At 42.5% G+C, this 25,469-nt stretch overlaps 1 protein-coding gene across 1 annotated transcript; it reads right to left on the bottom strand.

Moving 5' to 3' along the window:
* Positions 1-4,831: 4,831 nt before the first annotated feature.
* On the bottom strand, positions 4,832-25,242 carry LOC138834837 (cytochrome P450 3A9-like). The gene is made up of 13 exons (XM_070033601.1): positions 25,048-25,242; positions 22,957-23,050; positions 21,795-21,847; positions 20,976-21,075; positions 20,218-20,331; positions 19,908-19,996; positions 18,937-19,085; positions 17,898-18,025; positions 16,397-16,463; positions 14,787-14,947; positions 11,412-11,638; positions 8,444-8,606; positions 4,832-5,706 (listed from the first exon to the last, which is right to left on the bottom strand). The coding sequence occupies exons 1-13, from the start codon at positions 25,116-25,118 to the stop codon at positions 5,611-5,613; spliced, it is 1,512 nt and encodes a 503-aa protein (XP_069889702.1). The 5' UTR covers positions 25,119-25,242; the 3' UTR covers positions 4,832-5,610.
* Positions 25,243-25,469: the final 227 nt, after the last annotated feature.

The raw sequence follows: 25,469 nt of genomic DNA, 5'->3' as shown, positions 1-25,469 counted from the left end.
CTGTTTGGATATCTTGGATATGTGTTGTGATTTTTCCCGTGGCATCCCTAATCCTGTTAATGTGGGTTTCCTCTCTTCTTTTATCAATTAATCTTGCCAGTGGGCCATCAATTTTATTTTTTCAAAGAACCAGCTTTTCGTTTGGTTAATTTTGGCTATAATTTTCTGATTTTCTAATTGGTTAATCTCTGCTCTTAATTTGGTTATCTGGCTCCATCTAGTAACTTTAGGTTCCATTTTTTCTTGTTTTTCTAGCTGTTTTAATTGCAACATGAGATTATTTACTTGGTCTGTTTCCATTTTCTTGATGTGGGCACTGAGGGCAATAAATTTGCCCCTCAGGACTGCTTTTGCTGTGTCCCACAAGTTTCTTTGCGAGGTGTTTTCATTTTATTGAGTTGTAGGAAATGTTTTATTTCTTCTCTGATCTCTTCTGTTACCCAGGCATTGCTAAGAAGTGTGTTGTTCAATTTCCATGTATTAGAGAAATTTCTGTGGTATGCTTTGTTATTGAGAACTAGCTTGATTCCACTGTGGTCAGATAGGATACAGGGGATTGTGTCGATCCCTTTGTATTTGCTTAAGTTCCTTGCATGAACTATGATATGGTCTATTTTGGAGAAAGTTCCATGAGCTGCTGAGAAGAATGTGTACTGTGTTGTTTTAGGGTGAAATACTCGGTAGATGTCAGTTAATTCTGCTTGAAGAATGGCCTCACTTAATTCGGTAGCTTCTTTGCCAATCCTCTGGTTGGTAGACCTGTCCTTTGGTGAGAGTGGTGTGTTAAAGTCTCCTAGTATTATCATATTGGGATCTATTTTATTCTGTAAGTTTGAGAGTATTTGTTTAACATATCTGGGTGCACCAATATTTGGGGCATATAAGTTGATGAGGGTAATATCCTCCTCTTGGATTGTTCCCTGTATTAATATGTAGTGTCCGTCCTTGTCTTTCTGTACAGATTTTAATGAAAAGTTTATTTTGTCAGATATCAGGATAGCTACCCCTGCTTTCTTACTGGGGGCATTTGATTGGTAGATCCTTTTCCAACCCTTTACTCTGAATTTGTTTGTATGTTTAGCTGAGAGGTGGGTCTCCTGAAGGCAACAGATGGATGGGTCATGTTTTCTGATCCAATCTGCAGTTCTTTTTCTTTTGATTGGCGAATTAAGCCCATTAATATTAAGAGATAGTATAGAGAGATGCATTGTGGTCCCTGTCATTCCCTGTTTTCCTCAGTTTTTCTTCTTTCCTTTCCTCCTGTGCTTGTTCAGTTAGACTTCTATTAATGCCTGTCTGGGTGCAAGTCCCAGTTCCTGCTTGCTTTCTTCAGGTTGTGTCAGCCCTCTTAGTATTCTTTGTAGTGCTGGCTTAATGTTTATGTATTCATTTAGTTTTCCTTTGCTATTAAAAATTTTCAGTTCTCCGTCGAATGTGAATGCTAGCTTTGCCAGGTATATCAGTCTGGTTTGGCCGTTATTGACTCTCAGGGCTTTCTTGCATTCAGTGTTTGTGTGGAGAGATCTGCAGTGATTCTAATTTTTTTCCCATTAGTATAGCTCCTTCTGCATTTTTGCTGCATGCAAGATTGTTTCCTTATTATTCAGATTTATCATTAATAGTGTCTAGAAGTGTTTCTCCTGGGATTTTGCTTGTTGGGTGTTCTATATGCTTCTGTTATGTAGGTAAGATGTTCTTTTTTGAGGTGGTGAAATTTTTCACCGATTATCTTGTTGAATAGGTGTTGCATTCTCTTGCTTTGGAATTCCTCACCTTCGTCCACTCCAATTATACGAAGGTTAATTTTCTTGGCACTATCTGCTTGCTCTTGAATTTCCCTTTGGTTTAATTTGAGTGATTTTTTCCATATCTGTTACTTTTTGGTCCACTTGGTGAATTCTGTCTTCTGTATCTGACACTCTACATTCCATTTCGTTCACTGTGTTAACTGAGGCTTCTGTTGTGGTTTGCATGGAGGTAATGGACTCCTTTATGGATTCAATGTTGGTTCTCAAAGTACTGATCTCACCTCTTAATGAGATATATACTGCCTCTATTTTGGCATTTATCTCACTTCTTACTGAGGTTTGTGCAGCCTCTATTTTTGCATGCATCTCCTGTTTGATATCCTGTATCTCTTTTGATAATTCATCCTTGTGCTCTTTCAATTTCTGGTCTATTTCTTGCTTTATTCCTTGAGTCATTGCCTCCAGCATCCCTTGGATGTAACTTTTGTCTTCCATTCCTGCTTTGCTCCCACTGGGGCTCTCCCCTGCGTGGCTGCTGGCTATTGAGGATAGCTTGCTATCCTGGGTGGTGATAAACCTTGTAATTTTTCTCTGTGATTTTCACATGGGGGTTCGGGAATTATTGGAGACTAATCTGCAATTTTGTTTTGGTGTGTCTGTCTTTGCTTGGTTGCTGATTCTGTATTGGTAGAGAGAGTCTGTGCCTGATCTGGGTTCTGTTGGGGGCCTACCTCCAGCTGCTGGTCTGACATACATAGGCTTCTTCGGCTCTCTGCTGTAGATCGCTGGCAATTCCCGCCTCTGGAAGGGTTGAGCAGCCTAGACTGCTCCTGTTTGCTCCCACGGGTGCTCTTGGCAAGATCGGATGCTCTGGATGCACTCTCCCAGAAGCTGGAGTCTGCTATGGTCTCCTGATGTTTTTTCATTTTGTTTTTGGGCTGGTTGTGGGCTTGAACTCTGGGTTTGGGTGCTGTCCCTCAGCTCTTCAGCTCAAGGCTGGCGCTCTACCATTTGAGCCACAGCACCACTTCTGAAACTTTCTGCTTATATGATGCTGAGGAATCAGATCCAGGGCCTCATGCACCCAAGACTAGCACTCTACTGCTGAGCCACCTTACCAGCCTGAGCTCCTGCCTACTATCAGGTGCTGGTGGCCTGTGTTACCCACTCCCCAGCCTAGAGTATATGGGTCGGGTTTTGGTGGGGTTTGGGCTTCTCTTGTCCTGAGCCTCTAAGTCTTTTGCTGTCACAGGCGTGCTTCCCAGGGGGTGCAGTTCCCTGTTTTTCTCCCCCCTGTTGAGGCATATGCTCAGCTTTTGACTTCAGTTGGGAGGAGTTGGTTGTATTGTTCAGGCGCCGTATCCCCAGGCCTGGTCCCGGCCCCCGCCTGGGGCATGCTGGTCGGGCCTGTGCTGCTGTGTATACCACCTAGGTTATGCAGCCTGGGGTACACAGTTCAAATTTCTTCTACTGTTGGTTGTCTTGACCCAGGGGCACTGTTCCTGGCTTGGGCGTTTAAGCTCCCTTCCAGGGGCGCTCTTGCTCTAGCCTGGCCAGTGGAGTGTGCTCCACGGGCTGGTGGAGCTCTCGAACAGTTCCTAGTTTTAGTGGGTCCTGTGGTCTGGGTGTTGGGGTAGGGAGTCTAGGTCAGGATCTGGGTATTTCCTCCAGGTCTGGTCTCTGTTGAGGGATACACTGTCCTCTGTGGGGTACTCACCCTGGATCTAGTTGTTTCTGTGTGGTGTAGGTCGTCAGTTGCTGTTGCAATCCAAGTTCAGTTGGGGTGGTTGCGGGCTGAGCTGGGTGGTGGTGGCTCTGTGTGATTCTCTTCTGTCTCTGCCTCTGTCGAAGCTGTCAGGTCCACGAGGTGTGGGGGCCGGGCCACCAAACAGGTTCTGAGCGCTGGGGTTTGCACCAGCACCAGTTCCTTGTAGGTTTTTTGCTTTGGTGTTCTGTGGGCATTCCATGTAGCTCTGGGGCTCCCGTCGTGGGGCCAAGTTCTGGGCTTGGGAGTTTCTCCATTTATCACAATCAGCAGGTCTGACACTGGTACCTCACGTGGCTTCTGTGCGGGTGATCTGCAGGCAGACCCCTGTGTCTCCGGGACCCCGGCAGCCCCCGCTGGGCCAGCTGGCCTCGGCTTGGCACGATCCCGCGCGGCCAGTAACAATCAAGGGAGGGGTCTTCGCTCTTCTCTGTTCTGAAATTCTTCTTTTCCTCTCTTTCTTTTTTGTTATTTTCCACCTCCTGTTTTTCTCTGAGTGTTCGTCTTTTTGTTCTTGTCGGTCTCTTGAGGAGATTAAGCATTGGAACTCGAACTCTCTTTTTGGTTGGGGAGAGCTGTAGTGTTTCCCTACTGCCCCATCGCCATCTTGGTCACCCCTCCTGAATAGTTGTTCATACAACCACCAGCCATTTGCATTTGTAAATTTTTTTTCTTGAGTGTCTGTATGGTTCTTTTGCTCAATATTCATTGGATTTCTTGCTCTTATAAAATTCAAACTGTTGATAGATTGATAGGTAATACATGCATGCTTGGTTATTAAAAGTATCTATCTGTTTGTCTGTCTGACTATCTATCTATCCACTTATCTGGAAAAGCATTCATGTATACTGCCATATTCTACTCCACTCTCTCATGTTTTTTTTCTCTCTGAAGAGGTGACTTGCTTCATCAGCAGTGAGTGGTAAGTGCAGCCTCTCTTATCTTTGATATATTTTCTTATTTCATCCATTATGGGGCCAACTTCTATGCCTCCATGCCCTCCTTGAGGCACGGCTGCCTTTACCAGGCCGCCCATCTGCGTAGCCTCATTTCATCTTGCTTGGGTTCCCACATCTAGGCCAGGCTTCCCCTCCATGTGGAGGAGTTCCTGGTCCTACTTTATCTCTGACTTGAAGCCATCATGACTCCCTTCTCCATTGCAAGGTGTACCCACCACCTTGGTGTGCTCTAGAAGCTTTGGGACTAAATTATCAGCAAACAAGGAAAACAGACAACAGAAAGCACTGAGTGAAAGCATTGGAACTGAAGGGGAAGAAAGGATGATGTTTGAAATAAATGAGTGCTTTTAACATTGCTGTTGAATCAATTGACCAAGCAAATATCTTTATTCGGTGTTCATTATGTTAACACAGCGAGGAGATGAAAATGGATTACAAAGAATACTGGGTGGAGATGAGATAGAAACATTAGATCAAAACCCAATGCAATACATCTCAGTAGAGTGGTACAAAAACATGAACTTAGAAATGGTAGCATCAGACGAACAAGACACCTTCAATGAGGAAGGACTCAGCAGATAATTCTGTGGATGATGAATAATCTAATTGGAGATTTGAAACAGACCCCAAACAATCACTGGTTCTGATGATAAAAATGGAAGATCCTCTTTCAGCCCCTACTGTGGGCAGAGGCCTCATAATCATACTCTTTGCAGAATGGAGTTTGTTATCAGCTTTCTCGACACAATTCACATAGTAGAATGATGCAAATAAAACATTGGACATAGACCTTTGACCACAGGGTCATCACAAGAGCTCTCCTTTTCCTAATTGCTGATAAGATTAGTGATAAATGCCTGCGCTCTGATCAGAGAATGGCAATAATGACAGGAGAAAGAAATACTCCTGGGAGAACAGGAAGTCAGTTCCTTTATGGCACCCAGTAGATAAAAGCCCACACAGCCATTGAACAAACTTGAAATTGTCCAGAATTGCTAATCACAAATTCACAGCAGAAGACCAGACCTGGCTTCATTTCTGAGGGGTTCTTTTTCCCACACACACAATCGATCAATTTTCTAGTGCTCTTGGACACAAAGTTCTTGAAAAACACAAGCAGAAAAATCTTTGCAGAAAATCATGCTCCACTTACAGTCCCATCTCTTGACATAATCTTTAGGACAACAGGTTTTTCAGGTTGAAGAAGTCCTTGATCCATTAATTTCAGAGGAATCTGAACAACAGTGAAAGAAGCACAATGAACACAGAACTAGAGTGAATCAGGAGAAAACATACAACAGCGAGACCCATCAGCTGCACTGGACATTGATCAAAACGAACTAAGCAACACATTGGCAGCAAAAGGAGGGAGGGAAAGAGCGGGAAAGAGGGAACAGGTGACGCCATGTAAAACAAAAGAAATGTACATATCACCCAATGTAGAAGAAATAACTGTACTGTCAAACGCTCATAGAATTCATAAATGATATAGACCACGATAGAAAATTTGCCCCATGAAAGGTAGAATGTGTTTGAGACGTTAACTAAGCATCACTATCCCACCATACTGTGAAATTTGGGAAATTATATAATCATTTAATCACAATAAAAAAATTGAAAAAAAAAGGAAAGAAGCACAATGAGAAAGCAAGGAACCAAGTACCTCCAATCACAGCAGCAAAGAAAAAGACACATTAAAGGTAATGATTGTCAACACATTTTGACTTTGCTTGTCTTGAATACTTTCATTCATTAAGCTCTGTCAAGATTGGGGTAGGAAAAGCACTCTTTCATCTGTTCACTGGGAAAAAATATAGGTATATATGTTATGTTACTCTACTGATATAATTTTAAGATAAAGGAATGAGTTTAAAAAATTTACCTATCCAGGTACCAGTGACTCATGCCTGAAATCCTAGTTACTCAGGAGGCTGAAATCTGAGGATCACAGCTCAAAGCCAGTCCAGACAGCAAAGTTCCTGAGGCTATTATCTCCAGTTAATAATCCTAACGGTGGGTATGGATCTGTGGCTGAAGTGGTAGAGCACTACCCTTGAGGGGAAAAGCTCAAGGATAGCACCCAGGTCCTGAGTTCAAGTCCCAGGACTGACACAAAACCACACAAAATTTAAATCAGTTTCTTAGCCACTAAGGCAAGATATTTTTGAAAACGCATAAAAAGTTTCATTTTGAATTTGTTGGATCTGTCAAGGATAACGCTGAGAAAGTATTATACATTTCAATTACAGAAACAGTCTTCAAATTATAAATATCCCAATCAATTCTTCAATTTGAGCCAATGCAGTTTAATAACAAGACAGACTTCTAGAAGGACTTGATTGCTTGCTTCTTTTCTCTCTTCCTTTTTTTCCTTTTCCTTCCTTCTTTCCTTCCCAATTGTGTGTGTGAACGTAGAGGTGTCCTGGGTTTTGAACTGAAGGCTTCAGCACTGTCACTGAGCTTTTTGACCAAGACTAACACTCTACCACTTGTGCCACAACTATACTTCAAGCTTTTCAGTAGTTAAGTCCATGATATATGGGTCTCATGGACTTTCCTAACTTTGCTGGCTTTTAACCATGTTCCTCAGATCTCAGAATCCTCAATGGCTTGGGATTACAGGCATGAGCAGCTGGTACCTGGCTTCCTTCCTTCTTCCCTCCCTCCTTCCCTTTCTTTTGATTTTCTTATCATGTTCTTTTGGCTTCCCAGCATAGTGGGAAATAGGGAATTTCTGGGTACTGTACTAAGTACTCCATACTGTGAGTTGGTCTTTCAGTAGTGGAGGGGTGGCCTGCCCATCCCAGAACAGGGAAGAGAGGCACGTTGTTATGAAAGTGAACACTCTCCAATCTGGAAAAAAGATGCTCTGGGGACCTGCTGAGCATTTGTTCCATCTCAAGTATACTTTGTCTTAAGGTTAAGTTGCTTGGTTGCACATTTAAGAGGAAAGTGACACAGCACTCCCAAAGCCATATATGAAGCAGAAACTATCTATTTATCTATCTATCTATCTATCTATCTATCTATCTATCTATCTATCTATCTATCTATCTATCATCTATCTATATCCCCTCTCCCAGGCAGCAATCCCACTGTAAAGCAAGACCAGAATTTTAAATACATGAGCCTTGGAAATAAGTCTATCCTTCAAGAAACAGCTGTAAGCGTTGGCAAAGGAGAACCCCATCAAATATCAACATCACGAGATCATTCTATGTCATGATCAAATGCCATGCATCCTAACTCCAGCTGACAGGAAGTTCAAATGCACTCAGGTCCAAAATCCTCAGCAGAGCCACGTCATGCTAATCCACACGGAGTGGACATCAGTTTCCTACTCTGATTTTATCAAATAAATGATCTGGTTCTCAAATTGGGAAATCTGAGAAATGGAACAACAATAACAACAAAGATTTTTTGCTTAATCAAGTATTAAAAGATGACAATAGGCCTCTCAATTTAAAAAAAAATAAGAAAAAAAATCTCCCATAAAGCCAGGCACCCTTAGCTCATGCCTATAATCCTAGCTACTCAGGAGGTTCAGATGACACTTTAAAGTCAGTCCAGGATAGAAAAAGTCCCTAAGACTCTTCTCCAATTAAACAGCAAAAAGCTGGAAATTGTGGTCTGGGAAGGTGGCTCACTGGTAGAGTGCTTGCCTTGTATGCATGAGGCCCTGGGTTCAATTCCTCAGCACCACATAAACAGAAAAGGCTGGAAGTGGAGCTATGGCTCAGTGATAGAGCCCTAGGCTTCAGCTGAAGAGCTGAGGGGCAGGACCCAGGCCCAGAGTTCAGGCCCCATGATCGACAAAAAAAAAAAGTGGAAAGTAGAGTTATAGCTCAAGTGGTACAGCACCAGCCTTGAGCAAACAACACAGTGAAGACTGTGAGGCCCTGAGTTGAAGCCCCAGTATTCAGTCCCAAACAAATGTCATGAAGTATTATTTACCTAGGAAGTATACTGACCTGGGTCTCCTTACAAGGTTGGAAGGAGAAATTCTGCATGAGTCTGACAAGAGCAAGTTTGATGTTCATGAGAGCGAACCTCATGCCAATGCAGTTTCTGGGCCCAACTCCAAAGGGCATGTAGATGTAAGGATTGATGCTTTCCTTGTTCTTCTTGCTAAACCTGAAGCAACAAAAGTGGGGAAAACATGAACATCTCAAGAACCCACCTATTTGTGGCTGAACTTCGGATATCCCTAAACAGTACTAGATAGTATTGACCAATGAAATCCTGCTATGGTTTAGTTTTAATTTTTGTCAATTATGGAGCTTGAACTCAGGACCTTAGCATTGTCCCAGAAATCTTCAACTCAAGGCTAGTGTTCTACTAACTTTCAGCCACAATGCCACTTCTGCTTTTCTGATGGTTCATTGAAGATAAGACTATCATGGGGACTTTCCTGCCAAGGCTGGCTTTGAACCATGATCTTCAGATATCAGCCTCCTGAGTAGCTAGGATTATAAGTGTGAGACACCAGCACCAGGCTCCTACTGTGGTTTTGCTCTAAGAACTCCAACTTATAATGTATACTGAAGAGCATGATTGTATTAGTTCATCTTTCCTCCCTCCCTTTCTGCACTGCCTCTAAAAAAAAACTTTTTAAGCCACAGGCAAAAACAAATACCACTAATACCACCATCAACAACAACAGAAATGTACTCATTATCTGACTTAGGAAATGGTAGCCCTGCTATACAACACCTTAGTAACAACAATGAAATTGAATTTTTAAAATGTCTAACCAACAAAAGGAAAGAATTGTAAGCTATACATCTTTTCCTATCCCCTGACCCTAGAAGTTTTCAATCTGTGGGGACATAAAAGTGGTGTGTTTACAAGCAACACAGTGCAGTTGTGAACGGAGGGTTCTCTGATCTGCACTTTGATTGCTTCTCGCTCCTTCAACCAGAGCGAGGGGCACACTTCATGCTGGCTCTAGAGACAGCACAGCCCACAAGACAAGGCCTCTGCCACCAGGAAGACCCCAGTTCAGGGACAATTGAGGTCAAGATCCACATCTTCTGATTTTAAAATCCCATTTTAAAATTGTTTACCAACATAACAATGAAATTATTTCTAGATTGTACACTGCGCCCAAAGCCTGCCCTTAGCTCCACATTTCCAGGAGAGCTTGCTCAATCAACACCAGAGGAAGGATGATTCAGGAGCTGCCCCAGGATAGCAGCCACACATGGGGCCATGAGGACCCATAGTCTGCTCTGGCCTCAGCGAGGTTTCCTGAACCATCAGGCCCAAGACATCTCAGGTCCTCAGTCTGCATTTCAGTGATCACCCTGGAGGGTCAAGGACCAATGACTAATCAGTACAAGACAACTGTGTTTCCCAAAATGGGGTGTTGTGGTAAATTTAGACAGCTAAAGGGGATGGCACACAAAACCAGAGGGAATAAAAATCCAAAACATCTAAATGCAGAGAGTATAGAATAAATGATGGCAGATGCATACCGTCATCCTAAATCTTCATAGACACCCACCTGTCACCCATGTGCATAAACACACACACACACACACACACACACACACACACACACACACACACACACACACACACACACACACACACATACACACACACACTTTGCCCTGTCTATTCAGGATTAGTTGCAACATCCAAACAAAACATAATCCATAGATGCTCAAGGCCCTGATAAAAAATTATAACATGAAAACAAACTTTACAACTTCAGCAAGGGAGGGGGGAGCATGCAGGTGAGGGGAGGGAAGGGATAGTAGGGGGAAAACAAAGGAGGAGGCAACAATGCTCAATAAGAAATGTACTCATTACCTTGCTGATGTAACTGTAACCCCTCTGTACAGCATCTTTTACAATAAAAAAACGTACAAAACATTACAATTCAACTGAATACCAGTCATGGTACCGGTAGATTATAAATACTCAAGTTCTGCCTACCAAAAACAAAAAGAAATGGCAGACTATTTGCAAAAGACTTAAGTATAATCTAGCATATACTTTAAAACATCTCTACATTATTATATTATAGGTACTCCTATAATATAAATTCAGCATAATTCTCATATTTTACTGTTTGGAATATATTCAATACTGCTGTATATATCTGATACTGTTTCATATTTTGCAAAGGGTTTTGAGCCACAAGTGACTGAAATCAATCAATCTGTCCTTTAAAATTAACAACCAGCTGGGTGCTGGAGAATCATGTCTGTCATCTTAGCTATTCAGAAGGCTGAGATTTGAGGAACACAGTTCAAACCCAGCCCTGGCAGGAAAATCCAAGAGATTCTTATCTCCAATTAACCACCAGAAAACCAGAAGTCGTTCTATGGCTCAAAGTGGTAGAGCACTAGCCTTGAGCACACAAGAGCTCAGGAACAGTGCCCAGGTCCTGAGTTCAAGCACCATGACTGACAAGACAACAAGAAAAAATAAAATAAAATAAAATCCAGTACAATTACATGCATATCACTGAGAAATGATTACTTCTAGACTTGGGATTTGTATCCTTTTTTTCTGGTCCATTTTTACAATTTTGTCCATTTGTTATGCTTGTAATATAAAAAAACATATTGCTGAAAGCCAGGTGCCGGTGGCTCACGCCTGTAATCCTAGCTACTGAGGAGGCTGAGATCTGAGGATCACCGTTCAAAGCCAACCCAGGCAGAAAAGTCAGTGATACTCTTATCTCCAATTAACCCAAAGTGGTGCTGTAGCTCAAGTGGTAGAGCACTCGCCTTGAGCTGAACAGTGCAGGGATAGCACCCAAGCCCAGAGTTCAAGCCCCATAACCAAAAAAAAAAAAAAAAATTGCTGAAGATAAACACATTTGTGCAAATCATTGAACAAGAACACTATGTCTTCTGTGCTAAGGGCCACGCAGGTGCTGGAAGTGACCCCCATCTGGGAAGGCATCTTTCTTGCCCCACTTACCTCTCAGGGCGGAATTCCTCAGGCTCTGGCCAGTATTTGGCGTCCCGTTGAAGAGCGTAGGTTGGTACCATCACCACGGTGTTTTTGGGAATAACCACTCCATTGATTTCCACATCTGTCTTACAGACCCTCTCAAGTCGGCCAGCAATGGGGTACAGCCTGAGAACCTCGTTCACCACCATGTCCACATACTCCATCTCCATCATGGCATCATAGGTGATAGGTGCCTGGCAAGCAAGGAACAGATGTTCATTATTTCATTATTTGGGATACAGTCTGAACTCTATGAAATTCTGCCAATGCTCTTAGGACTCCAATGCTCTTACCAACTTCTGTTGGTGAACCTTAACGTTCACAAGGTGGTTGTTTGTTTGTTTTTGTTAGTTGTAGGGCTTGAACTCTGGGCCTAGATGCTGTCCCTGAGCTCTTCAGCTGAAGTCAAGTGCTCTACCACTTGAGTAGAGCTCTACTTCCAGTTTTCTGAGTGGCTTATTAGAGATAAGAATTTCATGGAGGCTGGGAAGGTAGCTCAGTGGTAGAGTGCTTGCCTTGCATGCATGAGGCCCTGGGTTCGATTCCTCAGCATCACATAAGCAAAAAGAAAAAAAGTCGGAAGTGGCGCTGTGGTTCAAGTGGTAGAGCACTAGCCTTGAGCTGAAGAGCTGAGGGACAGCGCCCAGGCCCAGAGTTCAGGCCCCACGACTGGACCCCCCCCCAAAAAAAAAAAAAAAAGAATCTCATGGACTTTCCTGCCCAGGCTGGCTTTGAAGCATGATCCTCAGATCTTAGCCTCCCGAGTAGCTAGGATTACAGCCACCAGCACTCTGCCACAGGTGTTTAACTAATGATCAAGTCCTAGGATCTTCTCAGTGGCCCATGAAAAAAACACAAATAGGAGGGATGGCTATGCTAGTCAGTCCCCTGGGGCCTAAGCTCATTGTTGGTGCCCTGTACTGCTTTTCTTTCTCCTGTGAGGGAATGTGACCAATAGCTGAAGACAATGGTCCTCCAGTCAAATACACCAAAGTCAGTGTTAAAGCTCACCAGAGAGAGAACAGAGGTATGGTCTTTAGAAAAGAGAATTCCTGTTCTATTAAGTTAAATAGGCTGTGTGGCCACTTTTGCAATTATATAATAAATATGGATCCATTATAATACTTATATTCTAGATATACACAATCACATTTCATATGCAACTCTATAACTAATCAAGGAAAAAAATGATATGGTTTTAAAAATAAAAAGGAGGGACATACCAGGACACATACTTTCAGTAATAGTAAAAGTTCTAAAGAGGATACAAATGCACAGACTCAGCCTCAGCTAGACCAGTCCACAGTTGTTCCTTTAGAGCTTGATTGTGGGCCATGCGCTCTCCTGACTGCCAGTCCAGCTGCCCATAGAATCTCAGTGTGAACACAGAGATGTAAACACAGAGTGACAATGTACGGCTGTCACTCAGTGCTCTAATGAAGATTAGCCTAGATGCCAATCGCCCCTGGGTCTTAGCTTAGCTTCCTCAACATTAGCTCTGACTCAGGAAACTGAATTTTTTTTTCTTTTTAGTTTTTTCTTATTGTGAAAATAATGTATAGAGGGGTTACAATTACATGAGCAAGGTAATGAATACATTTCTTATCAAGCATTGTTGCCTCCTCCTTTGTTTCCCCTTACCATCCCTGCCCTTCCATCTCTCCCCTCTCCCCACCCCCCCGCCCCTCCCAAAGTTGTAAAGTTCGTTTTTCGACATAACTTCGTTATTGCAATGGGTCCACCTGTATCCCTATTTAAACAATTTGTTTTTCTCCCTTCCCCTCCAGAAATTATACCAGCATCAAATACAGTGAAAACTGGGGTTATACCGTGGGGGAGAGACATACAAAGCAACAAAGAAATCATTTTATAAATATGTCAGAAACAATAACAAGAAAGAAAAACCATTTGAGTTCTTAACTTGGGGTTCATTTCACCTAACATCAACTTATCTGACCGTTTCTGCTTGTCTCAGACATATACTAGTTATTGCAAATAAGGGAAACCATGGGACCTATGTTTCTTTGGGCCTGGCTTACTTCACTTAATATAATTTTTTCCAAGTCTTTCCATTTCCTAACAAATGTGGCAATGTCATTCTTTCTAATGGAGGCATAGAATTTCACGGATTGGGAGATCTTCACTAGCCATACAATGGACAAGGGTCTCATATCTAAAATATACCTGGAACTCAAAAAAATTAAATCCCCCAACAACAAATCCTCAAAGAAACACCCACCTAATTAATAAGTGGGCTAAAGACTTACAGAGAAACTTCTCTGAAGAGAAAAGAAGGATGGCCAATAGACACACGAAGAAATGCTCAATCTCCCTAGCCATAAAAGAAATGCAAATCAAAACAACACTGACATACCACCTCACTCCAGTTAGAATATCTATAATCAAGAACTCTAATAACAACAGATGCTGGAGGGGATGTGGACAGAAGGGAATCCTACTGCATTGTTGGTGGGAGTGTAAACTTGTTCAACCACTTTGGAAAGTAGTATGGAGGTCCCTCAAAAGACCCCACATAGAGTTGCCCTTTGACCCAGCAATCCCACTTTTGGGCATTTACCTGAATGATCACAAACCAAGACCATACTAAAGCTACCATCACAACTACATTTATTGCAGCATTATTTACCATAGCTAAGATATAGAACCAACCCAGATGCCCCTCAGTAGATGAATGGATCAAGAAAATGAGGTATACATACACAAAGGAGACTGGAGCTTGAGTCATCCTGTGCAGCCTAACCAAGTCCATCCTGGCTTGGGCACAGCACATCTAGCACCTATCAGCACCTAAATATTTAGTTCATATGTGCTTATACTTCTGTGCCACTGAGATTTTTGCCTTATTTGGGTGGGTCGGGGGGTTAAGCGGGGGAAGTAGTCCTGGTGCCAAACTCTGTGCATGGACACTGGGCCTGCGCTTCTTTTACTCACTTGAGACACAGTTGTGGTTAATTGGAGATAAGAGTCTCATTTACTGTTTGGGCCTGCCTGACCTTGAACCATGATCCTCACATCTCAGCTTCCAAATTAGCTAGTACTACAGGTTCAAGCCAACAGTGCCTACCTTGGCGATGTTATTTTAATGACAAATTAGATATTCAATGACAAATTAGGGATTCAAATGGAAAAATTAGCTTTTTACAAAGATCTTATATGTCTTTGAGTAGCACTGAATACCTTTATTTCCCTCACCCCCTTTCATTTTTCCCTCCAAATTCTTCCCAAATACAACCGTGTACAGAATTCCTCACCAGAAGTGATAAGGAGACATTCTTGTAATGCCTCATCAGTTCCCACCCTCCCCAGGTGCCTTGCCCTCACCTTATTGGGTAAAGTCCTGTCAACTTCCTCTTGAAGCTTCTTTTGGACATCAGGGTGAAGGGCCAATAGATACATAGTAAAAGAAAGAGTGAGGCTGGTGGTCTCATAGCCAGCAAAAATAAAGATAATTGATTGGGCTGCTAGCTCCAGGTCAGAGAGACCTAAAGGAAAAGAAACATACATTTTAGGTCAATGAAGTCAGTACACAATGCCACATTCATGGTTTATAAGACCACTAATACCTAAGGATAAGACATAGAAAAGCAAGGTAATGTCACCTAGTCACCACATGTGACAAGAGCTAAAGAGACTAATTTCAATCCAGTTTCCCAAAGGTCTGCATTACCATTGCCCATTTTGTCTGTGTTCTCCATTTTTGTCACTTAGAGCTGGGTCATTTAAGAGACCATATTCAATCTAACAGGTGCACCAGAGCAGTGTGACCCCATCTGCCTGATTGAGGGACATTGCGTACACATATAGAAACAGCAAGACAAAACCCCTTTGTACAACTACTATGTCTTAATAACAATAGAAAGAAAAGAACATGGAGGGATCTTTTCCACTGAAACATATTCGAAGGATCTAAGGGAACCATAGGATCTAAGGGTGGAGAAATCAATAGGTTGCCAGGTTCAAGTGGCACATTCCTGTAACCCTTGCTACTCAGGAGGCTGAGAGTTGAGGATTGAAGTTTAAAGCCAACCTAGATTCTCATCTCTAATTAACCACCAAAATGCCAGAAGTGGAAGTATGACTCAAGTGGTTGAATGTCAGTCTTGAGCAAAAAATCTAAAGTACAATACTCAGGCCCTGAGTTCAAGCCCCAGGAGTGGACAAAAAAAAGAAATCACTATAATAGGAAGTTAAGAGGTTATTCATATGTAGGTACAAGAGAATATGGGAAACCTTTCTGCATTTAGCTTAACTGTCTATGAAGCTACAATTTCTCTAAAATACCAGCTACTTAAAAATATGGAGACCACATGAAACCACATGAAAGGGTTTTCAGTGAACAAACATGAGAGAAGTTGAATATCAAAATAAATGATGATGGGAAGAGAGAGAGAGAGAGAGAGAGAAAGAGAGAGAGAGAGAGTGTGTGTGTGTGTGTGTGTGTGTGTGTGTGTGTGATGGGAAGAGAGAGAGAGAGAGAGAGAGAGAGAGAGAGAGTGTGTGTGTGTGTGTGTGTGTGTGTGTGTGTGTGTGTGTGTGTGTGTGTGATTCCGGGGCTTAACTCAGAGCCTGAGCTCTGTCCCCTGAGCCTTTTAGCACAAGGCACTCAACCACTTGAGTCACAACTCCACTTGTGGCCTTTTGGTGGTTTATTGGAGATCAGTGTATCATGAAGTTTGCTACCTGGACTAGCTTTGAACCATGATTACCAGATCTTCCCTTCTTGAGTAGCTAGGATGACAGGCATGAGCCACTGGAGTCTGGCTGTAAGTGTAATAATATGTAAGGTCATGGTACTGAGCATGAGATTCCCTTTGGCTGCCATATAAAAGAGCAGAGTGTGGGCCTTTGTGAAATTCTGCAGAAATATGCCTCTATGTGGAAAACTGACTTCAGATTTCCCTTGTGAATAGACCCAAAGGACTCCCTGTTACCTTTTTGGGACTCCATGTCTTTGGAATTCTGGGAGTTAATCATCAGCTGCAATAAATCCACTCGGTGCTGGAAAGAAGACAGATACATTTCAAAAACAGAAGGTAATCCATGAAATGAGAAGTAAATCAGAAGAGCAGAGCTTAGCCTCCCTCTGTGAATATATCCCATGTAACTCCACACATCTTTCTTTTTCCTTTTTTTTTCTTTCTTTTTGTCAGTAATGGAGCTTGAACTCAGGGCTTGGGTGCTTTCCCTGAGCTTTTCTGTTCAAGGCTGCCACTCTACCACAGTATCACCTCCACTTTTCTGGTGGTTAATTGGAAATAAGTCTTACAGCCTTTCCTGTCCAGGCTGCTTTGAACTACAATCCTCAGATCTGACTCAGCCTCCTGATTTGCAAGGTATAGGCATGAGCAACCAATGCCTGGACACAAATCTTTCAAAGATTGTCTGAGTCACCAGTGAATGAGAATATGCATTTATATATTTTGGAGTGACAGGATCTTTTCCTAAAAGAAAGCCAGCTATCCTGATAAACAGTTTTTGGTCTTTGCTCTCCCCAGCTCTGACATTCTCTGACTTCTGAGTGCAGACTCTTGGCCCAGGTAGGATCTGGCTTCTACTCCCATCACTTCTGTTTACTCACAAACAACGACAGGACTTCAGTCTTTTGTTCTGTGGACATACTTCCTAATGGATAGTCCCACAGATTCAAGGATCTGGAAACATGTCACAATTCTGGAATGCTAGAAATTTTTCAGTGACACCTGGAGGAACCCAGTAATACAGACATCCTTGTTGTGACATCTAAGCTGTATGAATCAGTATTCAGACAGGCCTTCAGGGGCTGAAATTCAAATTAGACAGACTACAATAGATGGCCTGAAATAGCCAATGTGAAGTTTGGAAATGAAATATCTCTCTGTGTGTGTGTGTGTGTGTGTGTGTGTGTGTGTGTGTGTGTGTGTGTGTGTGTGTGTGTGTGTGTGTGTGTGTGTGTGTGTGTGTGTGTGTGTGTGTGTGTGTGTGTGTGTGTGTGTGTGTGTGTGTGTGTGTGTGTGTGTGTGTGTGTGTGTGTGTACTAGGACTTGAACTCAGAACCTAGTTTCTGTCCCTCTACTTGTTTGCTCAAGGCTGGCACTATAACATGTGAGCCACTTCTGGCTAATTGGAGAGAAGAGTCTCCTTGACTTCCTTGCCCAGGCTGGCTTCACACCATGATCCTCAAATCTAATCTCAGCCTCCTGAGTAGCAAGGATTACAGGCATGAGCCACTGATAGCTAGCATTTATAACTTAATTCTTTTTTTCTGGTATATTTTATACCTTCATTCCCAACCACTACACACTTCATTCTCCCTTCCAATCTAAAATTATTTTTCTCAATCTAGGGTTTTCCATATAACTTTAGAAAAGAACAGACAGTTACATAAAACATACTTCTAGAGCCAAATAACTTTTGAACCATGAACAGCCTTAAGTAACCATCACCAGCTTTTACCTTTGCTTTGTCCTTGAGGCGACTTTCTTTCATCCTTTCTACAGAAGTTCTTAGGAAATTTATAACATCCTTTGGAAACGCGCTAATATTTAATGCCTCATAAACAGGTGTAAGGAATGGAAAGAGTGCTAAAGGAGAAAGCAAGAAGAAATAAATACATGGTGAAAATACAAAATGTGCTGTCTACACCATGGAATATTATTCAGCCATAAAAAGAAATAAAGGACTAATACATGCTTCAAGATGATGAAACTGGAAAGCATGACACAGAAGCCAGACATATTTATAGAAAGTGTCCATAAGAGACAGTGAGAAAATAGTTAAGTGATCATTCAGGCCTGAGAGAAGTAAAAAACAGATAAAAGGTACAGAGTTTCTTCCTTCTTTCCTTTCTTCCTTCCTTTTCTCTTTCTCTCTCACTTTCTTTAGTCAATAGTAGTCTAAATACTCTCTTCAATCTTGTGGGGGTTTTCTGTCTCAAAGCAGGTATCCTACCACTTTTGTCATAGCTCCAAATTGGAATTTAGAGATTCAGATTTTCCTACCCTGGACAGGCTTCCAACCACGATTCTCAGATCTCAGACTCCAAAATAGCTAGGATTATAGGTGTCAGCAACTAGCAGACAACAGCTACAGGGTTTCTTTTGTGCTAGTCCTGGGGTTTGAATTCTGGACCTTGGCACTGTCCCAGAGCTTCCTTTGCTCAAGGCTAGCACTCTACCACTTGAGCCACAGCACTACTTTCAGCTTTTTCTATTTATGTGGTAATGAAGAACTGAACCCAGGGCTTCATGCATACTAGCAACCACTGAGCCATATTCCTAGCCCAGTACAGGACATCTGATGACAAAATGTTCTACAATTAACAGGAGTAATGTCTACACATATCTTTAAATGTAGTGAAAAAAATCATTGAGTTATACAAGTTAGTGAGATACTTATGTGTTTAAATGAACTATATCTCAATGAACTATTTTTTCACAAGGAAGGGAGAAAGACAGAGAAACTGAGAAACAGAGAGAGAGAGAGATCCACGAACCTACTGAGAACAACACTGGATCAAAGACACTAAATTTTAGGAGCCTCTTGACTTTTTCCACAAATACGTCCTGTGGGTTGTTGAGGGAATCGATGTTCACCCCAAATGATGTCCCTGTAATCACGTCTAAGCTGTAGGCTCCGAAGATGCTGAAGAAGAGAAAGACACTGGACAATTAAAACTTATACTTCTTTTCCTCCCTCTTTCCTTTTTCCTACACAGGAAGCAAAAAGTAGGGGTGAATTCTTCTGTAAGACAAGAGAATTGGAAGCTGTTCTCTGTCAGAACTGCTTGAGAGGTCATCAGAAGGTTCCAGAACTCCACCCTCAAAGTCTTTACCAGGGGCCACAACCCTGGTGCGAGGGTTTACAAGGAAAACTGGGTGGGTCAGACTTACCTGGGAGCTCAACGAACTCAGTCTCAGAAAACAGAGATACCTCCACCCACACCAGACAAATCACAGCAGTACAAATGCTATGTGGACAATAATAGCTTATAGTATAAAGTGATGGATTGTAATAGGTAATAGACTGGGGCTTGGGCAAGCCAAGAATGGAGTGATAGTCATTCTCTCTCCTCTCTCCCTCCTCTCTCTCTCTCTCTCTCTCTCTCTCTCTCTCTCTCTCTCTCTCTCACCCTCCCTCCCTTCCTCTTTTCCTCCCTCCTTTCCTCCCTCCTTCCCTCCCTCTCTCTCTCTCTCACTCTCCCCCCCCTCCCTGTTTATGTCTGTTTTTGTAGGTCCTACGGCTTGAACACTGAGCCTGGCTATCTCTTAGCTTCTTTTACTCAAGCCTAGCACTCTACCCCTTGAGCCACAGCTCCATTTCCAGCTTTCTTGAGGGCAGTTTATCGGAGATAGAGTTTCACAGACTTTTCTGCCTGGGCTGGCATTAAACCACAACCTTCAGATCTCAGTCACCTAAGCAGCTAGGATTACAGGTGTGGGCTACCAGTGCCCAGCAAGTACTCACTCTCTCAATGCTACAGGTTTGCCTTTCTCTGCTTGTGGTCTCAGGTTTTTCACCAACCCATCAGAAAACTCACGAATGATGGGGAACATCTAGGCACAATACAAGAGAAGTTAAAAGAGAAGACTTACATCCCAGCGGCCATGACAGCCCCCCCAAAAAAAAAGATGAAAAATATATCACATTTATGAGAAACCATGGAATTCTAGGACATAAAGACAACACACCATTTTTTGGTCGTACTGTCTGGCTGTCTGCCTGTCCCCTGACTCATCCTGTAAGTTTCCAGCACCACGTTCTCAGGTTTGATTACCTCCTTCAGTTTCCCACTGGTGAAGGTGGGGGAAAGCAATGTTCTTATTCTCTTCCAATCTTCATCCACAGAGAGAGAGATGGCATTTTTCATGAATCCCGTTGGGCCAAAAGACTAGACTCCAAATAAAAACAGATTTTTGCTATATTTCAATTGAAGATCTTGCACAGTTGTATAAAATTGGTGAATTGGCAGCATTTAAAGAACTTTTTGCGGGCTCGGAAGGTGGCTCAGTGGTAGAGCACTTGCCTTGCATACCTGAGGCCCTGGGTTCGATTCCTCAGCACCACATAAGCAAAAAGAAAAAAAGCCAGAAGTGGCGCCTGTAGCTCAAGTGGTAGAGCTCTAGCCTTGAGCTGAAGAGCTGAGGGACAGCACCCAGGCCCAGAGTTCAGGCCCCACGACCAGACCAAAAAAAAAAAAAAAACAAGAACTTTTTGCTGTCTAAGTGAGCAGTTTGCCCTCCCTAAGAAACTCAACCGATATTCAGCCCAAATGCTTAGTTCCTTTTGAGGCACCCAGCTACCTCATGTGATTTCAGGATTTCATATTTTAGACACTTCTCTATCGACACTTATCTATTGTCTTCCTTATAATTATCTTCTAAACAGAAAGGGTTCAATCCAACATGTTGATTTCAATGTTCTTCCCCACTCCCTCATGTCCCCAGAGTTTATACTTCTTTCATAATAAAAAGGGATAAATGTCTATTTTGTTGATAAATAAATATTACAATGTATTTTTTAATGGATGCCTACCCGGCGGTTTGTGAAGGTAGAGTAGCATTCTTTCACCAGCACTGTTTTGATCACATCTGGATCGGTAATCGCCAGCAAGGGCTGCCGACCATCGTACAACCTGTGTGTGTACCAAACACAGCTGTGTGAAAAACCTAACCTGCCAGGTTCTGCACCTTGAGCCAGAACAAAGAAATCCAGACCGTGATCATACTCCAAGCTCTTCAATAGATCCTTGTTCAACCTAGGGATTTTGAACCCAGATTCCACAGGGGTCCACAGAATGAAGGCCAATGTACTAAGGTACAGAAGAGACACCTAAAGACAAAACAGATCTTCCAAGAGCTCATGATCATTGGGACATTTGGTTAAGTCAGGCAATGCATACATGAGTTTTATCCATGCCAGTCACCACGGCTTTTAATATGTTAAAAACATTAAACATATCTGGCACCGGTGGCTTACTCCTGTAATACTGGTTACTCAGGAGGCTGAGATCTGAAGATCATGGTTTGAAGCCAACCTGAGAAGAATTCTACGAGACTCTTATCTCCAAATAACTACCAAAAATCCAGAAGTGCAGCTGTAACTCAAGGGGACAAGTGCTAGCTTTGAGTGGAAAAAGTTCAGGGACAGTGACCAGGCCCTAAATTCAAGCTCCAGGACTGTCACAACATGTACATACACAAATAGTGACAGGTGAGATCTTCATAAGGAAAAGCCTCCACAGAATTCATAATTCATCAGTGTGGCTCAAGACACTCTGGGCTGATAGTGTCCCAACAGAATGGATTATCTATCTTCACCAATCTACCCCATGGAAGTTTCCAGAATACTTACCCCCAAAGGTTTCCATATTTTTTATAACATTCTACATCATAAACTACAAAGCCCTGGGAAGAGAAATAAAGGTAAATGTTACATGTTTCAGACCTCATCCAAGTACATTCCCCTTGATCACGTTCTAGAACAAGTTTGTATATGCAGTATGTCACTTTGAAGTGGCTTTCATCCAAGGATTTGTGGGGAGGAGGGAGAGCCTGGGCTGGCTTCAAACTGCAATTCCCAGGTCATTGGTTGTCTAGGAACTAAGATGGTATATTTAAGCACAGTACCCAGCAGACATATCCAATCTTTTATCTTTTATCTCCTCATGCAACTTGTTTTTTGTTTACCAAATGAGGTCCCTGGAGGTAGGATGTTCAAGTCACCTCTTCTGGCATAGAAAATTAATGTAAGACTTCGGCAGAAGTCAGAGTACAAGTGAAGGCAAAGTGAATTTGCTCAATATGAAAAGATAAAAAGGACTGGGAAGGTGGCTCAGTGGTATAGTGCTTGCCTTGCATGCATTAGACCCTGGGTTCGATTCCTCAGCACCACATGAGCAGAAAAAGCCAGAAGTGGCCCTGTAGCTCAAGTGATAGAGTACTAGCCTGGAGCTGAAGAGCTGAGGGACAGCACCCAGGCCCTGAGTTCAGGCCACGTGACCAGCAAAAATAAAAGAAAGAAAGAAAGAAAAAAGAAAAGAAAAGATAAGAGTGAAACCACCTCTACCCATAGGGCACCGTAATTAGAACACTTCCTCTGAGGTTTGACTTCTGAAGGTAACAAAAAAAAAAAAAAAGGAAAAAGAAAACTTCCTGATGAGATACTCAATTGTAGTATTTTAACTGTGCAAATAAAAGTCCCTAGAGCTGAGAATGACTCTTCCTGGAATTAGCTCTGGTAGGGAAAAATCCTTGGTGCTCACCAAGTCTAACTTTCAAGTTCTCAACATGAGTGCCAAGATGCTGAAAATCTGAGTGGATCCACTGATGCCCCTTGGATGCTCTGAACAGCTCAACACAGAGCCCTGCAGTACACCTGGCCATACTTTAGGGGGAGCGCACACACAGCTTCTGAAAGTCAGCATTTCCTCTCCACCAACAACACTTTCTATAGATGGAAGGAAGCCAGTCTTTGCAACCAGAAAAGCAAAATGTAGAGCTCAAACAACACTCACCTTACGATAACCAAGAATAGTTCCCAAAAAGGGCAGAGGTTTCGGGCCAGGAATTCCCAACTTTTTAAAAACTCTGTGTGGATAGGTCCCATATCTATAAATATTAAAAGAAATCCAGGTCACACACACACACACACACACACACACACACACACACACACACACACACACACACACACACACACACACACACACACACACACACACACACACACACACACACACACACACACTGTACACATATGGAAAGTTGCCAGTTACTAACTCAAGAAGTAGGACAGTCAAACTGGGAGAGTAACACGTCGGAAATAATAAAAACCAGAAACTCAAACAGCAATGATTACCCATGTTCTACAGTTCCTTTCTTACGGCCTCTGAAAGAACCCCAGAAGTCACAAAAATGAGCTAAAGGTAGCTGGAGTCTTTAGCTCCTCAACCTACAGTGGATAGTTGGTAAAAAGTCAACAACCTTGTTTTGGAATATTACTGTGGAAATAATGTCATTTGCAGGAAAATGTCTTATTGATGTGAGATATGTCATGTTCCAAATGCCAAACATTACATGCTATCGCTCATCTCTGAAATGATCACTATGATAATGAAGGTGATGATGATGATAGTGATTATGATGATGATGATGATGAAAATGAAGATGACAGCAATAAGAACAGGATATAATTAAAAGGAGGAATGTCTCGGGGTTGGGTGGAATGGGAACAGAGGGAAAGAAAGGATACCAAAGACTGATGAGTATTAAAAGATGGTACATGTGTTACACATGCTAGATTTTGTGTATGCGTATGTATAAAGATAACACAATGGGTGCAGTAAACACTGTCTGAAAAGATGGAAGGAGGAGAGAAGGGAGGATAGAATAGAGGAAGTGAATGTGTTCAAAGTTTATTGCACCCATGTATAAAATTATCATAATAAAACCCCCTGTATTACCAATGTATGTTCATTCAGAAATAAAAGTAAATTTAAACAATCAGTGAATTAAAACAATGTGCTTATGAGGTAAGTTGTGTGTGTGTGTGGGTTGAGAGAGAGAGAGAGAGAGAGAGAGAGAGAGAGAGAGAGAGAGAAACGGGAGCCTGATGGTACATGTCTATAATCATAGATACTAAGGAGGCTGAGATCTGAGGATTGTGGTTTGAACCTAGCCTGGGCAGGAAAGTCTGTAAGATGCATTTGTGTGTGTGTGTGTGTGTGTGTGTGTGTGTGTGTGTGTAAAGTCTGTAAGATGCATTTGTGTGTGTGTGTGTGTGTGTGTGTGTGTGTGTGTGTGTGTGAGTGTATGGTTGTGGGGCCTGAACTCAGGGGTAGGGCTTGAACTCGGAAACTGGGTACTGTCCCTGAGCTCTTTCTGCTCAAGGCTGATGCTTTGAGCCACAGCACCACTTCCAGTTTTATACTCGTTAATTGGAGGTAAGTCTCACAACCTTTCCTGTCCAGGCTGGCTTTGAACCATGATCCTCAGATCGCAGCCTCTGGAGTAGCTAGGATTTCAAGCGTGAGCCACCAGCACCTGGCTGTGAGACTCTACTCTCCAATTAGCCACCATAGATATCCAGAATTGGACCTGTGGCTCAAGTGGTAGAGTGAGAACCTTAAGCAAAAAAGCCCTGGGACAACCCATAGGCCATGTGTTAAAGCCCCAAGTCCAGCACCAAAACAAACAATAGAGACCTTCCACCCCAAGTATCGTGAGGTCGCTCCAAGGGTGATCAGTTCATATTCTGCTTCTGCTGAATTTGAGCCTTAAACGAGACCCAACAATCAACTCAGAGATCATTTCCAAGCAATGGCACTAGCACACACAGAGAGAGAGACTGAGACATAGAGACAGAGACAGAGAGACAGAGACAGAGACAGATTTAAGAGTTCCATGAAAGAGAAATATTTATTAATTCTCTCCTTGGATCTCTACAGGATAATCTCGTAAGGTGTTGGTTAAATCTCCCTCTTGAGCAATTGTCCCATTTGTTTTTCTTTTAGATATTCCCAATCAACAGACCATAATAATCCTCATCCTGAATCCTAGGTTATGGGGTGGTAGGAGAAGCAGAGTTCAGACAATTAATTACTCACAGATAAAGCAGCACCAAGCTGGTAGCCAGGAGGATCCAGGTTTCTATGGAAAAGTTTGGGATCAAGTCCATGGTCACTCTCAGCCAGTAATTCTCTCCTCTAACTTTTCCTTTCAGCCCTGGATTGTGCTGGCTTCCGATCTGAGGCTCCTGCCTTTTATGGCTGGGAGAGAAAGTGGGGCTGATGGCACAGCCAATAGAAAAATTACTGTGTATATACCCCACTGGCATGTGAGTCAGATAATCATCCTCTCCCAGTTAGGGCAATGGACAAGGAATCATGGATGTGTAAACTTTGAACTTTGAATTCACATTTTATAAATGTACCAGTAAATAAATGCAATCACTGTTATCATTAGGGCCAAAGGTTACAAATTGCCTGGCAGAAAGTCAAGTGCAGGCACTCGGTCATCTAAGCTCTTA

This window comes from Dipodomys merriami, unplaced genomic scaffold (assembly GCF_024711535.1).
Source record: "Dipodomys merriami isolate MVZ:Mamm:240054 unplaced genomic scaffold, mDipMer1.0.p SCAF_22, whole genome shotgun sequence".
In the NCBI taxonomy this organism is placed as follows: domain Eukaryota; kingdom Metazoa; phylum Chordata; class Mammalia; order Rodentia; family Heteromyidae; genus Dipodomys; species Dipodomys merriami.
This window is presented reverse-complemented; position numbering and strand designations above follow the sequence as displayed.